Source organism: Capronia epimyces, assembly GCF_000585565.1.
Source record: "Capronia epimyces CBS 606.96 chromosome Unknown aczIQ-supercont1.9, whole genome shotgun sequence".
Lineage (NCBI taxonomy): Eukaryota > Fungi > Ascomycota > Eurotiomycetes > Chaetothyriales > Herpotrichiellaceae > Capronia > Capronia epimyces.
The window spans coordinates 1,136,065-1,152,178 of NW_006912912.1; the positions used below are offsets into that span (position 1 = coordinate 1,136,065).

Below are 16,114 nucleotides of genomic sequence, written 5' to 3' on the forward strand. Positions count from 1 at the left end.
TCGCTGTATGTCGCAGCTTCTCGCCGCAACAGAGCGAGTGGAGTGGAGTGGAGTGGGATTTGCAACCGCTAGGCAACGTGGTGTCCGAACATGGCTATGGATCACAAATCGATATGAAAGCGAATGCCAGCCGCGCCCCTGTAAGTGCCCTCGCATCCCTAACCAGGACGGTACTGGTGTATTGACATACGCAGATCTTCTTATATTACCCTCTAGCTTGCATTCATGTCTTCTCGGGCTGTCTGCCCGCCTACATCAAGCATGTGCCGAACCGAACAACATGGCAAAGCACAACCAAGGCCAAGCGCTGACCGCGAGTTTTCGACAACCAGATGGGATACAGATGGCACCGACCGACGAATCGCACGACTTGTCCTTCAATCCCACTTTCCTACGTAAAGGAAGGCCGTTTACTATAAGATTTTTGTTTCTGTCGAGGCTGTTAGCTCTGTTTCATAACTAGGCCTCCCGTTTCATTGAGCGAAAAGAGCATTGTTTGCCTTCTCCTTCCTTCGAAAAACATTTCTACCGTCACGGCCACCGAAAGGAATAGGGGACCTGGACACGTCACTATGGTAATGATAACGTGGACCATAGACGGCGTGCCATAGACGTGTCTATGGAGGGCTGTCAAAGTAAAAGAAAGTGGCTTAGCGCTTGCAGGATGTTGTTGTCTCAAATTACTTGGGTGAACTTATACACCCTGGCTTATTCAAAGTCAAATAGTCAAGATTAATCTTGTATAGTACAGACTTTTATGCTAGAGTAGGATCTGCCGCCATGTACGGAGTACTCTGTGCCTGCTCTCATCTACCAAATTTCATTTCGGCACCAGCATATTTCCACAGACCTCTCAAGAAGGCCTGATATTCGACCCTGGTACTGCCACTGCCAGAGACATCCCCACCAGAGTCACCCACGCAGAAGATCTCGCTGAGTCTGACCTGCCACGGAGGATATCCGTCCAGCTTCACGTACGGGCCGAAAACAATGACGAGGTCGGGCTCTGCTAGATCAGGTCCCTTGTCCGATAGCCTATCCAATGGTCTAGTGCTGTGGCCGCCTGTCGCCCGTAAACCTAGGATCGATGTGGTCGCGCTAATTTCGGTGTCGATCAGTTTGGACGTGATATGCTTTGGGCTGAGCTTTTGTGCCTGAGACATCTCGGCCAAAGTTCGGGTCAGGTCAACTAGGGTGTCTCTACCGTCGGCTGCCGACAGCAGGAGAAGATCGAGAGGCTGTCGCTTGGTAGCCGTCGAGGGGTGTGTGTGTCCATTGCCTGTCTGCACGGCGATTTGCGGCGACGGTGAAGGCGAGGGAGCCATAGATGGATGATTTGGAGCAAAGACTCTCAGAACAGGTGTAGTAGGAGGGGGGCCAAAGTATGAGGCTAGTTTCTGCTCCACCAACTCTTTCAAGGATGGAATATAGGACTTTAGGATGCCCGATTTCTCATATACGCTCAACAGCGGGATCTCTGCGGCCGCGGACCAGGCACACAATTCGGCGACTTCATCCATCAATGCTTCTAGTCCACCATCTTCCTTTGATTTGAATTTGAGGATAACGCTCAGATGCTCTGGTATTCGTTCAAGGTTTTGTACATCTCTTTGAATGAGTTCGGGGGAGCGGTGGTGATAATGTCGAATGGCTAATAAACGGTCGAACGTGGCATTGTAAATTTGACGTAGGCGGATGTAGATACCAAAGACAAGCTGGATGAGGAAGAAAACAAGGAAGTGCAGTTTTGCTTTCAGGAGTGGCCGCACTCTTCGTCTGTGGCCTCTGTACTTTTTCTGGGGGCCGGTCGCGGACCATCTAGAGTCCATCGCGGTGGAATCTGACTGCGGAGCAGGGAGATATGGCTGAAGGAGCTTCTCGCGCTCTGCGGCAGTAAGCGAACGACCTCCGGAGGCCACATCTTTGCGGTAGAGGGTAGTGTCGGTCTGGGTGAAGGGCGGCATGGCTTGTGGGTGAATGAAGGTGCTAACAGTGAACAGCGTACAGCAGCATGACACCACTGAAGGTAAATGTCAATAGTGCTTGGGAAGATACGAAAACCATTGACAGAACCGAAGACCAATGCCACTCCTGAAGCACTTGTACACAAAGGCAGTGGCACTGTACTCCGTACACACGGCACGCCAACTTTTGGGGGAGAGAAGGCTGTGACTTCAACGCGGAGAGGCGATCAATCAGCCAATAGTAATGACGCCTGGAGGTGCCTGGCTACCGAGATCAGGTGACGGCAAGCTTGCCTTCTTTGGGGACAAGGTGATGCCGCCCTGTGCTCTCCTCCTCTTAAGCCGCGATTAGTACCTGCTAGTACTCCGAGGTACCAATGCTAGTATTCTAGAATTCTGGAAGTTCCTCGAGTTCGGTCCGAAGGCAGAGCAAACCATTAGGTAACGTCTCGTTATTGACGCTCACTTGGCGAAGAAATCCACCCTTCTCCGCACCGTGCAACTCCGGCATGGAATTGGCAATGAGTTGGAATAAAACTTAGAAGGTTTTGTCCAATGTCGACCCTGGCGGGCGCTCAGCAACAAGGGAAATCCCAGAACACCCAGCGACTCCCGACCCCGGACCTCCTCGCCCTGTCAATCGACCAACCGTGCCTATTCACAGGAAGGTCGCCAGGTGGCCAGGCAAGTCGATCTCGATGAGAACCATCGGTGATGAGCACAAGCCCACCGACCGGGCCGATTTGCCAGCAGGTACCTGAAGTCGTTATTTCTGTCTTTTCCTGGCTCACGTGAGACTAGGGCTGTCCGAAAACTCGTCTGAGCCAGACCTAATTGACTGGCATGGGCTTGATGACCCCGAGAATCCATACAACTGGCCCCTGCGGAAGAAATGGACCAACAGTGCGGTGGGCTATCTGGCCACCTTCACGACGATCATGAATGGCACTCTGATTACAGTTGCCCACGAAGCTATCAATGAAGAATTTCACATCAGCGACGCCCGATTTCCGAACTCGTACTGGCCTGTGACCAGCTGGGCACTCGGTGGCGCTCTATCATCCTTGATCGTGCTGCCGGTCATGGAAGATTTTGGCATCCGCTCAGGCTTCTTAGGCACGTATATCGTCTTCATGTGCTTCATCATACCACAAGCACTGGCGCAGAATTTCGCAACATTGATTATTACTCGATTCTTCTCTGGTGGCTGTGTCTCAGTGCTCGCCAACACAGCAGCTAGCTTGGTTAGCAACGTCTGGGAAGGCGACCGTGCTCGCACCGTTCCGCTCAGTCTTTTTGTAACGGTTTTCCTTGCCGGAAGCAGTGCTGGACCAGTCATTGGTGGCGTCATCTATGAATACCTATCCTGGCGCTGGATTTCGTACATGCAGCTCATTTGGTACGGCGCTCTTTTTCCTGTTTACTGGATCTGGTTTCAGGAGAGTCGGGGCACCAAGATCCTCCAGAACCGTGCGGAGATGCTACGAAAGGCCGGCAAGCAAGTGTTCACGGCATCGGAGGTCAATCATACGACGTTGCTACAGAAGCTCGGTCACAGCATCAAGCGCCCCTTGAGAATGTTGTTCACGGAACCCGTTCTTTTCGTCTTTACGCTCTGGTCCTCCTTCATGATAGGCACTGTCTATGTATTCACCCAGTCGGTCGAACAGGTCTTTGCGGGCCTATACGGATGGACTCCTTCTCAAGCTGGGTACGTGCAGGCCGCCATCGCCATCGGTGAATGTGTGGGTTGGACAGGCGCCCTCGTTTCGGCAAGATTGTACTTTGCCTCGGCCTCGCGAAATCTGGAAGCCCCTGGCACACCGGTGCCGGAAGCCCGACTGTACATGAGCTTGGTGGGTGGGTTTGTGGGTGTATCTGGAGGCATGTTCGTGTATGGATGGACCTCCTATCCCTTTCTGCCCTGGATCGCTCCGACAATTGGCCTCTTCATGGTTGGCGCGGGAATCAACGTTGTCGTGATTGCCATTGCCGACTACGTGGTCGATGCCTACAGCAAATATGCTGGCAGTGCTATCGCCGCCGTGGTCTTGGGAGAAAACACGTTTGCCGCCTTTCTGCCCCTGGCCGCTCAGAGCATGTACACCAATCTGGGCTTTCGTTGGGCGAGTACATTGCTTGCATTCTTGGCCTTGGTGTTAGCTTTCGCTCCCGTGTGTATCATTATTTGGGGCAGGCAGATCCGAGCTCGGAGTCCCTTCATGAAAGACGCCATGGTGGAAAGAAGCATTCAGGCCACTACTGTCTAGGGCATGCCGGAGATCTGGGTACTGTCGGAAAGAGATACCTAGCAGCAGCATCGGTTCAAAATACTTTTTGAAGGTTCAGACCCCACTAATTGCTGTAGTGGCTACCCTTACCCTTGGCCTTGCGGTGATTAAATATGCTCCGCGAGCGGGTCTTGAATGCCTTCATTCTATCTGTACATTGTTGACTGAGATGACAGCATGGTCGTTTCGCTGGGAACAGTCGAGCATTTTGTAGACCCACCTTCGAGTGTCGCTGTCGCCGTTCCGGGCCCAAGATACCTACATACCTTGAGCTGTCCCTAGAGAGCGTGGTGTGAGAATTTCAAGGCAAGACGGCAGCTAAGCGGCTGCAAGGCACCAGCACAAGCGGTGATGCATCCGCACGTGCGCGTTTGACATGGTGTCAGTTCGTGAACTGCCATGAAACCTCCACACACCAGTGCCACTACTGAAGAGAAAAAGAATTGGCGTCGCTGATAGATAACGGGGATTTGGCGGGGCGGCTGGCCTAAGGCTTCTTCTAATCCTCATATGTATCTAAATCTGGCTCAATGGTAAGATGCAGCTGGTGGGCAAGAACGCATCGCTTGCGGTAACCTTATTCGCCTGGCCCAATCCGAACGTGTATACGAGACACGAGCCGATGCTTGTTTCTACCACACACGTCCCAAAGGAGTGGGCGGGTTCGCTCGCTCGCGATGGGACTGTGGCCGATTCGCAACCACTCTGCTGAATGGTAAGTTGTAGCCACCGGCTTCGCATGTATAAATATGCGTCGTCTCCCTGCTCCTCAGAGGAGCGACCAGGTCGTTGCGCCACGAATCCACATCCGCATCTTGCAGAAATCAAGACCAAGACCACGACACGCAGATCGCCTCAGTCAAGCTGCGCACCATGCTGTTTTCCAGACGCACAGGCCTGGCCTTACTCTCGGCGAGCTGTTGGCTGATGCCCTCGGCCCTGGCCGCCAACATCACCGTATACCAGCCGAACGTTGCGTTGTTGCCGTCGCCGCCACCGGCGCCTGGACCAGCCAAGGACTTTGAAGCCATCATCGAGCAGTTCAACCGTCTGGGTCGCTCGACCGTGTGGAACCTGGTCAAGAAAATCCGCTTTGAAGGCGACTCCGGAGAGCCCGAGGGCATGGTCAATCTGGGCGAGGAGCGGTACATCGTCGGCGAAAACCACTACACAAATGTCACCGCCTCATACGGCAAGAATGTCATCATCAACGGCACCGATCGCACCCCGGGCGCCGGGTACGCTCATCTGGCCGTATACGATGCCCAAGGGAAGCGGATCGCCGACGCGACTCTGACCGCTCCAGGGGCCATCCAATACCACATCGGGGGCATCGACTACGATGGCGAGAGGATCTGGGCAACTATCGCCCAGTACCGACCCAACACTACCGCGACCATCATCTCCGTTGATCCGTTCACCTTGAACTATCAGAACATCACCAGCTACAATGACCACCTGGGGGGCATTGTTCATGACAAGCAGACCAACCAACTCAGCACCCTCAACTGGGGTGCGCGCAACGCCACGACCTGGAATTTGAATTCCGGTGCCCTGAGACATCCCTCCTCCGGGTTCAGCCAGCCCCTGGCCGTGGTGCGCAACCCGACCTTCTTCATCGACTACCAGGATTGCAAATTCCTTGGCCATTCCAGAGTCTATGACTATCGTGCGGTGATGATGTGCAGCGGCTTAGCCACCTACCCGAACAACGTCACCGTCGGCGGTGTTGGTATTGTCGACACGGAAACCATGGTCCCGTTATCGGAATTACCCTTGCCCATGGTCAGTGATCTCGGGATGCCTATCACCGTGAATCCTTTCGACGTGGCTCTGGTCAACGGCACCATGCGCTTGTACTTCTTGCCTGATCAGCACAACTCGACACTATACGTGTACGAGCCAGTACAAGACAGTCCTTATGAGTACTAAGCTTGAATGGTCGAACAGGATGACAGAACATGAGAGATCGGGAGTAGTCCAATCCGGTTGCTCCTCTTGTGTGACTACAGCCTACATCAGTGATTGTGCATGGTCTGCCATGCGCTTGACGCGCGGGCCCAGGCCTAAAAGCTATTGGAATAATCCTATTCTTTACTCGCCTCTTGCTCCCTTTTTCATTACCACGTACACATACACGAGTCTTCCGTGGATACTGAGGCGATCTTCGTCGAGCCCTAATAGATCACGTGTTGACTGTGAGAGATCCTCTCCATCCCCTGATCCGCGTCCCGTGTCCTCCTATGGTCCAGCCTTATGTCTATCTCGGATTCGAGAACTGTCCCACTCGCCAGGGTGGGAGTCTTGCAGACATAGCAGATGCTAATTTGATGCTCACCCAGCAGATGTACTTACCACACTTTTAGAAATTGCCAAGGGGCAACAAACCGATTCTCTATACTAATTGGGCTGTCAATTCCAAGGCTCATCACTGCAGAAACCAAGAGAAGGAAGCGAAGCGGCAGAGATACCCCAAGACACCGAAGTTATGTTGCTGCCGAAGTTGCTGTACGAAACTGACGACCCTCGAGAAAGGGACTCCACCAGCAAATGCAGAGACGGTCTCTGAGGAGTACAATTGTTGAGACACGTGGCGCCTACCAGCCGAATGCCCTGAGAGCTTCACTGACTACAGTGACCGTTAGAAAATGAAGGTCTATATTTTGCGTCGCGGAAAACAACCATATAACACAAAGACCCCGAGGAGTTCGAAGCGGGCCACTGAGTGGAGGGATAATCAGTTCGACTGTCAGGTTGTGAAGAGTTGGGAAGTCGACAGCTATGTGGAAGCCGTGTTCCTAGGCGGGAATACCTCTTGTTCGAGTCACGACCCTGACGGTCGACTTTTCGACACAGACGAATTCGACTCGATCTGGGACCGGCACATATTCACAGACTGCACCAGCCTGGTGACATAGCAACCACGGAAAACTCCTATCATCAACTCTGGGGTTCGCTTCCCACAACTCTCATATCCAAAGGGTTTGTGGAACAGTTTTTGCTTTTTCGGTGATGGGCGGGGCGACGCTTTGAATATCAAATCTGTGGTGTCTTCAAAGTGGTGAAATGGGACAGGAGCCTGGAGAGAAGCTCTCGTATCCTTTATGGTCCCACACTACTACAGTATCTTCACCCGGCCAAGATTTCACTTGCAGGTACAAAGGTTCTCTGGTCCGCCAGAAGTAAGATTAGGGCGCGTTCTCGAGAGTTGTATTGCGGCCTCATAGATCTCGTGGGCTGTGCCTGTGCTGTCTTTTCTCCCTTCCAGTGCACTCGTTTTCCCTCTCTAAAGCAAACTTCCTGCCGTATCATCATGTGGCAGGCACCAAGCAACGGACACCACCACGATCCAGCAAATGCACGTGTATACTATCCTTCATATGACGCTTACTTCGGGTGGCAGGACGATAACGCCTCTACTTCTAGGTCAGTCTACAGTGCACCCTGCCATCACCTACGTCGCTGCGTTCAGCGTTCCTTCCGTCGTCCCCTTGAGAATCCCTTGGCCTCAGCACCCAAGATGAGGGAGTCCGCTTCGGTCTGGATTGAACGAGGTAGCGACGGCCGTGCCTACTTTGTCAGAAAGAAGCCGACACTCCCCTCGGTCAGGAGACGTATATGTGAAGCCCTGTTTCCTCGAACTGCGCGCTCACTCTGGTCTTTTAGGGACCCCCGCCTTAATCACCACGTTCAGGGCATGTCTGCGGCGAACAATGACAAGCTACCCGCGTTGCCTGCGCCCAACTCACCGAATTCGCCCTTTCCACAAACAAACAACCCGTCTCCCATGGATCCTACCTCGCAGGGTCAACCCCAGCCCGTTACCATGTATCTCCTCCCTCCTCAGCAAAACCCAGAACCTCCACAGCTAAAAGGCCATGACAAGCCAGGGAGTTTCGCCAACCCACTACCACAATTCTTGCCATTCGCTCCGCATCCTTCTATGTATCCAATGCCGCCTCATCCCATGGCAGCGCAGCCGCAGTCACAGCCGCAGCCTTTCTTTCCACAGCCGATTCCATTCTCGAATCAGCCTCCACCTTTTCCCGCCGCTCCCCCAGGTGCGATACCTTTGAGAAGTCAGCCCCAAGGACCTCACGCACCGCCACTACCCTCTGCTACTACTCCATCCGATATGAGATACAGATGCGACGTCTGTGGAAGGTTCAGATCGACGAGATACCACTACAAGCACCCAATTCCGCCTGGACAACTTCCTGCCAAAACAATCTGCCGGAAATGCCGGGAAGAAGCTACGGACAGTGAAGAGTGCAGTAGTTCAGACAGTTATCGATCAGGCAGGTCACAAAAACACCGTTCACGGGGCTCTAGACGAAGAAGTAGATCGGCGCATAGAAGACAAGCGCACCACTCTCGAAGGCGTGCTCACTCAATGCGGCGTGGCAGATCGTCTGATGAAGGCCATTCCCGATATGGAGACTCACCAGATTCAAACTCGGATTCGTCACATGCAGAACGAGACCGAATCCACGACAGAGAGCGTCGACGCAGTCGTGGACCCTCAGTACCACAGATGCAGAGACTACGGCTCTCGCCACGTGAAGACAGAGTTTTCTACGACGAAGACCCTTGGAGGAGGAGTGGTTTGGATGACTCTAGACGGTTTGACGGAGAGGAATATGAGTATGAAACTTCTCGAAGGTAAGGCCAAATGATTATCGGTCTAATTGACAAAGACAATGACAGTGGCAGTGTCCATGTCCCTGCAAGGGCGTCGTCGCGAGGGCGAAGAACCATCCGACGACATTATTCGAATGTCTATGTGGGAAGCCCGCAAGCAGCAGAGCAACATGTGGAACGGTACGAATACATCGCGCAGCCTCCTTTCAGACCACAGCAGCAGCGATACGCTCCCCAACAGGGCCCAGCACCGCTCCCAAGTGTGAGAGCCATCTCACGACCTGTGCACAATCGAGCTTCGAGCCGCTCCAAGCACCATCAAGCACTAGAGCACTATGAGAGAGATAGTGAGGAAGGAGACAGACGGCCGCGATCGAGATCTATTCGACGGGGCCGGCTCAGAAGCAGGGAGACAAACCTCGACCATGATGGTATGATGGCTCTCCCAAATGCTAGCAACCTGCAACACAGGGACCTCGATACTAACGGAGAAGTCACAGCTGCCAGTCAGGATAGACGCGGGCGCCGGCTAGTGTATGCCCCTAGCCCACCTCCAGCTCGTTCCTCGTCCCTAGGCTACATGGCAGGACCTGGAATGGATGAAAGCGAACACCATCAAGCTCGTTTTGAGGAGACCCAGCACTGTCGACCGAGGTCTCGACCCCTGGAAGCGGAACCAACGGGTTCGAGTGTGCTGAGACCGGGGGATGAATTGACAGTTATCGAAAGACATGTGCCCAGACCCAGTCAGGATTACGATTGGTATGACAATGAGGGGATCAGGGTGAGAGTGCGCGAAATCTGATAGTACTCAGCTACCGGTGACCATCCCAGTCGATGCCAAAAACGGCATGCGCTTTTTGGGCCAGCGTTCCATCTGTGGCACGAGACCCAGTAGGCGGGAGGAGCGAAAAGCCAGCCAGCCCGTCTGGACCGGGGACTCCTGGTCCCATGGCGTGAAAACCACCCATGAGAATATGCTGATGGGGGTGGTGCTTGTTGCTGAACAGATGGTGGGGATGTCAGGTACAAACCCGAAAGTGGCATTCGCATGGATGATAGCCAACCAGACAGACAAGCCGGGCTTGGATCGAGATTGCTTCAGATGGAGGGGCTAAAAGAAGACGCAGCTGGGATGAAGCCAACGATGAAGTGATGGAAGGCCTCGCGATCCATTCTGGAATAGCGACATCAATCACGTAAAACGATAAGGGGGGGGACACTGGTTTGGGCGGCGCCTCCAAGTCTCTAGCGTTCAATACCCCGGGCTGAGGGATCCTAAGGACCCAGAGAGAAGCTCACCGGGGGGTTGGGGAGGTGCGAGATGGCCCCAGATTGGGTGCCCTTTATCGGCGCTGGCAAGGAAGCCACGTGGAAAGGAGAGACCTGAGCCGACCGCCACCAATTGTATTGTTGGTTTTTGGATTGCAGGCACCTAGACAGGGGCATGGACGAAGCGGATGCACGCCCAGACATCAACGCGACAGGGCTACAATGAGACACAGGACAGAGATTGCCAGGATCCCCGGTTGCTTGACCAGGTGCTACGACCCAATATCGAGGTGGTAAGCGAGCAGAGGCCAACTGGGAGCGAGCTGCGTCCATCTTGTCACTTTGCTCCTGATGTGGATCGAGGCGACCGGACCGGGCGAAGGCCAGAAGAGGCCGCGGACAGGGAACAGGGTGGGAGTTAGGTGGGAGTCAGTCTCAACAATCCAACGAGAACGAGAGGCCTTTCGATAGTCGAATGTCTTGACAAGGAAGGGTGAGTTTGATCCTGGAACAAAATCTGCAGCTGGCAGGTAGTTGCTATAGTTAGACGAGTCTGCAGTCCACAGTCCACAGTCAAGGGTCCGGGCTGGAAGGTGGGCAAGAAGCATTCTCTGTATCCATACGAGAACTAGTAGCAGGCATTAGGAATTCTGGCAGGTTGCTTGAAGAGCACGGGCGGGAAATGTCTGCTTCTCTGCCTTTTCGCATGCTGGTATCCGCCTGTGGCCTCCATGAGTCAATGACAGATTCTTTTCCCCTGCCTGCGACCATGAAACCCAAACTGCGACGTTTCCGCCCATCAACCGTCAATCATCAGCTCTCAGCCCTCAGCTCTCAGCTGTCAGACATCAGCCACCCTATGCATACCTCACACCACCTCGAGAACCATCAGCACCGTTTCCTCGTCCTGGCCAGTGTCCACCGTCCCGCAACAAGCAAGCAGACCTCTGTCCCGTCCCAGCGATCAACCCCTCAGAGCCAACCAGGGTCTTCACTAGTTGCTCCCAGTAATGCTGATCCTCCCCTCATACCCCGGTCATCCATCGTCAGTGATGCCGGACCCCAGCTCTGCTACGGTATGTCCTATCTCACCTCCATCCGCTAGCCCTCAATATTGGCATCCGAAGTTTGAGTTTGGTGGCCTTTTCTCTTTTCTCTCACTTGCGCCAAAACCCCGTTTCGACCAATAGTTTCTCCCGTATGGTTGCGATTTTGCCTAAGGGGCGCAGCGGGAGAGTTGAGGGGGGAAACTGGCAGGCACACAGCACACAGCACACCTCCCCCGGTCAAGACTAGAGTTGCATCTCGATGTGACCGACACCACATTGCACTGTGCATTTCAGCCACCGTCGCGCTAAGAACCGATCGCAAAGGCCAGCCTGCCTCTATGGCCGCCTCTGCGTGATTTCACACGGCTCCGATACACGCCCTTGCAGCAACAAATGGATTTTCGGCTGGCTTTCGGTCTCGAGAGTCTCGAACATGGGCATGTTATTAGATCTCGTTACAATAAGCTTTGACCTGCAATGGTTTCCGCTAAACATTCTTCGTCGGTCGATCGCCCCTCCGGTACTGCTAATTAGCAGCGGACCGGGGCCTCGGCCGACGCTCATGGGTCCACCACAACTTGTTGAAGCCAATCTATCCGTACAGAGTCGATGGACTTTTGCTGCTGGTACGAGCCAGCACAGTAGTCTGTACGGAGTCCTGATGTTTTCCCCCTCCCACACACACCGGCACACGCTCCATCTCAACGAGCTAAAAAATGATCCTCCCTGCTCAGCGATGCATTTCAGTTGTGCACCTAGCCTGATTTCGTTACGATTTATCCACATCTTCGACCTCCACCTGATCCCCATGGCCGAAAGAGGATGGCCTTCGGTCAAAGAGATTGTCTAGCTCGGAATCTACCGAGCACCGTCAATGGTTATGCAAGGTCGGCGAGTACGAATCAGGTTGAGGAAACAATCGCGATTTGCCCACTTGTGGTCATGCTGAGACCATGCAGGGGCCGGTTAGGGTAGACGATGAGCATATGGCAAACCTCGCTATGCCCAGAGACCCACCGTGTGCAAGCGCTTTGTATCTCGACAAGGTGCCAAGTGGAAGTACGGAGTACGTAGTAGAGGGATTGGGCAGTGCGCTGGAAAGAGCGTGGAAAGGCAGCCACTCCGCAAGGCGCATCACCTCAGCCCCCCAAAGCACACACATACACCGGTTTGTGTGTGGCCTAACCACCAACCACCATGAGTGATTACAGCCATGTCACCAGTCTAAGATCGCACCCAGGCTCTGGGGAGCCAGTTCCACCTGTCCGCCTTCAGTGGCCTGCTCAGGTGGCTGCGCTACTGTATGAGCCAGGTTGGCTAAAGCGAAGACGCCCCTTCGTTGGGAGGCAGTCACTACGGTCACTGCGGCTCTGCTGCCTATACTCCGTACGCCGCTGATGTGGCTGCCCTTCCATCCCATGCCAGCAGAGGGGATCCCAGTCAGGATAGTGCGCGTCCAATGTCCATGCACTGCACAATCGGCGCCTTTCGTGCTAGGGTCTTTGGCCCCCCTGTTCTTTCTCGCGGCCTGGAGGGAGTTTGTTGCGCTACTGAAATATCGGTCGCTGGTGGGTGAAACTGTCCCATGCATCTATGTATCCGTACTTGGGGGACACCTGGGTCATGGTAGACTCCTACCAATTCATGGCTTAAAAGTCCATGCCGCCCTCCTTCATCCGCCCTCGTCCTGTTGTCAATGTCATCCTAACTACTGCCGATTTCGTTCGTCGGCCTTTTCTTTCTATTCTGTCCCCATTAGCCCCTCCGGGTTCATTCGACTTCGGATGTGGACATGATGTATCCACAGCACCAGGAGCCCCTCGGAAGTGAGGGCCGCCAGCATTCCATGGGAGAGTCTGCGGACGGGTACTCGTACACGATTGACGGTGCCTGCTGGGAAAACGAGATAGACCTGTCCTGCATCGACCCCGAACTTCGACCCCTCCCTCAGTACTACATGTACAGGGATATCCTTCGAGACGGCACGAGTGACCCTCGACATAGCTACAACTGCGCCTATGATCCCATGGCTCATGGGTTCAGCCATCCCTCCTCTCAACCACCGAGCACCCTCTGTCCCAATGAAGCCAGCAAATTCTGCACTGACGAGCTGAACTGGGATCTCCACCTGCTCTACCTGTCGCCCAGGATGGAGCTGTCCGGCCACGAATGCTGTGTCAGCGACTATGCCCTCAGTCCGGACGTGGGAGGGAGTTCACGAGATTCTTCATTCCATATGGATTCCGAGTATGATGTGCCATTGTACGAGTCGGCCGAGGCGGATGGTCATGGTTGGAGTCCGGCACCATCCCTCGTGCCGCCTCTTTCTTCCACCACGGGCTCTTGGTATCAGGGATCTTTGAGCATGAGGGACCTTCAAGTCACCCCCGATCCTGAAGGGGATGACGACGAGGTCATGGATGACAGGGATACCCTCTACAACCGAATCCCCCTTCCGGAGGAGCTTGAATTGACCGAAGAGGCAGACAGTCCAGCCGATTCTGGCCTTGGGCAATCCATCTTTGAGGAGATGCATGGCGAGGAAGAGGATTGCGGTGTGTACGGGAGCGACAACGATTCTGGAATTGTGGCGGAGAGCCGACCAAAGTGTCACTCCGTCACCAAGTCCCGTCATTCGTTACGCTCTCCGCCACAGCCGGCAGCAAGGGGGTCGCACAAAAGCACGGCTGTCGATGCACGACTCAGGCGCAAGAGAATTGCGTCGCAGCAGAAGGCGTCGGGGTCCAAAGCCTTCATCTGCGCTTTTCATCACTACGACTGTAAGTTGGCGTTTGCCAGCAAAAATGAATGGAAACGTCACGTCACTTCGCAGCACCTTCAGTTGGGCTACTATCGTTGTGACCTGGGGAATTGTTCGGCCGAAGCCTACTGGGGGGTCTACAACGACTTCAACCGCAAAGACCTTTTCACCCAGCACTGTCGAAGAATGCATGCGCCTTGGTTGCAGGAGGGGTTGACCGAGCGCGACGTCAGCAGGAAAGAAAGAGATAAGTATGAAAGACAACTCGAGACCATTCGCATTCGCTGCTGGGTGGGCCGCCGCAAGCCGCCGGCACGCAGTCGGTGTGGGTTTTGCCAGAAGGAGTTCGTCGACAGTGCAGACGGAAGGCACAAAGCGTGGGAACAGCGAATGGAACACATTGGTCGGCATCTGGAGAGAGACGGGATGACTGTCGAGCAGGAAGGGGTCGATCTCAGCCTCCGAGAGTGGGGTCTTGCCGAAGGGATCATTGAAGCCACGAGGAAGGGCCAGTATCGGCTGGTCAGCTCTCGGTCAACCACGCGCAGGCAAGGGATCCGGGGTCAACGGCGAAGCGGACGACTGGTGGGGAAGAAGCAGGTGAAGGAGGAAAGTGAGGAGGAGGATGAGGAGGGGGATGATTGAGGGCGAGGACGGTATTGATGTTGATGTTGATGCTGACGGCCGGTGATTGTCGCTTGTTGACAACGATGATGGCGACGACACAAGGCGTATGGGGAATTGGATCACAAGTGGACATAGGAACTGGACATGAGGATTGAAGGGATATGGGATGGCATGAACAAAATGGATGGAACGTAATGATACCCGGGTAGTTTGGTTTACAGTAGTTTGGCTGGTATTTGGTGGACAGGGACAGGACAGGGACAGGGACTCGGTAGTTAGTTAGACCTCATGAGCATTTTACTCGGTACAGCTTCGACTCTATCTGTGCCATGCTCGAAGACCTTGACGTCCTGGAAGAGTCGTACCAAGAGTCCTCCTGGAAGAGTCCTATTACTGTAAGAGTCATACTAAGAGTCAGGGCGTGTACGGATACTTAGGGTTAGGGTTAGCTAAGGTTAGGGTTAGGGTTATATCTGTACGGAGGACGGAGTACGGACGGTGGACTTGTTACAGAGGACAGACTATAGCTCTGGGAAGCTTAGGGGCCTTAGGGGGCCTTGGGCGTGATCTCACTGATTAGCTGTCCTGAGCCCCTAAGCCTTGCTTGGCCCGTGGTTTCAGAAGCAAGAGACGGGCGCCATGGTGGTGGTGAGCGGCAAGCGGTGGGCGGTGAGCGGTGGTGAGGAGCGGTGAGTGAGCGGGGAATGAGTGGACGTCTTGTGTTCTTTTCTCTCCAACCAATTACTCTATACTCTGTAGTTTCTGTTCTACTTGTTCTACTTGTTCTACTTGTTCTACTTGTTCTGTTTGTTCTGTTTCAGACTGCACTTCTGTCCTGTCCTGTTCCAGTCATGCTCTGCTCTCTGCTCTGCTCTCTGCTCTCGTTGGTCCATTGTGTTGAGTATTCGGTATTCAGCATTCAGTATTGATCCCGTCGTGTCTTTTCTGACCGGTAAAATCTTTGTCTTTGTCTTGTCTTTGTCTTTGTCTTGTCTTTGTCTTTGTCTTGTCTTTGTCTTGTCTTTGTCTTTGTCTTGTCTTTGTCTATGTCTTTGTCTGAGTGATCCCCTTAGTTCTTCATCTCTATGGCCTTGCGCTCGCTGTTGTTTGTGTTACAGTACGTTTCTTTGTCGCGTCTGGGTCTGGGTCTGGGTCTGGGTCTGGCTGTCATTGTCATTGTCATTGATTGCAGATCCTGACACCCTTTGAATAAACCGACGATTCTAACTTCACCCTTTGAATGAACCGACGATTCTTACTTCACTCTATGAATGAAGCAACAATTCTGACTTCATCCTTTGCACCAACAAAGCTGTGACTAGCTACCTACCTGTCTACCTACCAACCTACCAACCTACCTACCTACCTACCTACCTACCTACCTACCTACCTACACTATACTACACTTATTCATTCACTGCAGAGACTACACTCATTCATTCACCGCCTTCCTTTGATACACTGTAACAGGGGTCGATTCTCTTTGATTTCAATCCATCGTATCTCAGT

General features: G+C 53.7%; 5 protein-coding genes across 5 annotated transcripts; 4 read left to right on the top strand and 1 right to left on the bottom strand.

Moving 5' to 3' along the window:
• Nucleotides 1-806: 806 nt before the first annotated feature.
• Nucleotides 807-1,964, bottom strand: A1O3_09397 (uncharacterized protein; the record flags this gene model as incomplete). Its single annotated transcript, XM_007739491.1, has 1 exon — nt 807-1,964. The coding sequence occupies one exon, from the start codon at nt 1,962-1,964 to the stop codon at nt 807-809; it is 1,158 nt and encodes a 385-aa protein (XP_007737681.1).
• A 698-nt stretch (nt 1,965-2,662) lies between these two features.
• Nucleotides 2,663-4,234, top strand: A1O3_09398 (uncharacterized protein; the record flags this gene model as incomplete). Its single annotated transcript, XM_007739492.1, has 2 exons — nt 2,663-2,717; nt 2,766-4,234. The coding sequence occupies 2 exons, from the start codon at nt 2,663-2,665 to the stop codon at nt 4,232-4,234; spliced, it is 1,524 nt and encodes a 507-aa protein (XP_007737682.1).
• Nucleotides 4,235-5,128: 894 nt separating this feature from the next.
• On the top strand, nt 5,129-6,187 carry A1O3_09399 (uncharacterized protein; the record flags this gene model as incomplete). The annotated part of the gene is made up of 1 exon (XM_007739493.1): nt 5,129-6,187. The coding sequence occupies one exon, from the start codon at nt 5,129-5,131 to the stop codon at nt 6,185-6,187; it is 1,059 nt and encodes a 352-aa protein (XP_007737683.1).
• A 1,588-nt stretch (nt 6,188-7,775) lies between these two features.
• On the top strand, nt 7,776-10,014 carry A1O3_09400 (uncharacterized protein; the record flags this gene model as incomplete). The annotated part of the gene is made up of 5 exons (XM_007739494.1): nt 7,776-8,316; nt 8,402-8,899; nt 8,953-9,327; nt 9,397-9,680; nt 9,712-10,014. The coding sequence occupies 5 exons, from the start codon at nt 7,776-7,778 to the stop codon at nt 10,012-10,014; spliced, it is 2,001 nt and encodes a 666-aa protein (XP_007737684.1).
• A 3,049-nt stretch (nt 10,015-13,063) lies between these two features.
• A1O3_09401 (uncharacterized protein) lies at nt 13,064-14,623 on the top strand (the record flags this gene model as incomplete). Its single annotated transcript, XM_007739495.1, has 1 exon — nt 13,064-14,623. One exon carries the CDS (start codon nt 13,064-13,066, stop codon nt 14,621-14,623), a length of 1,560 nt encoding a protein of 519 aa, XP_007737685.1.
• Nucleotides 14,624-16,114: the final 1,491 nt, after the last annotated feature.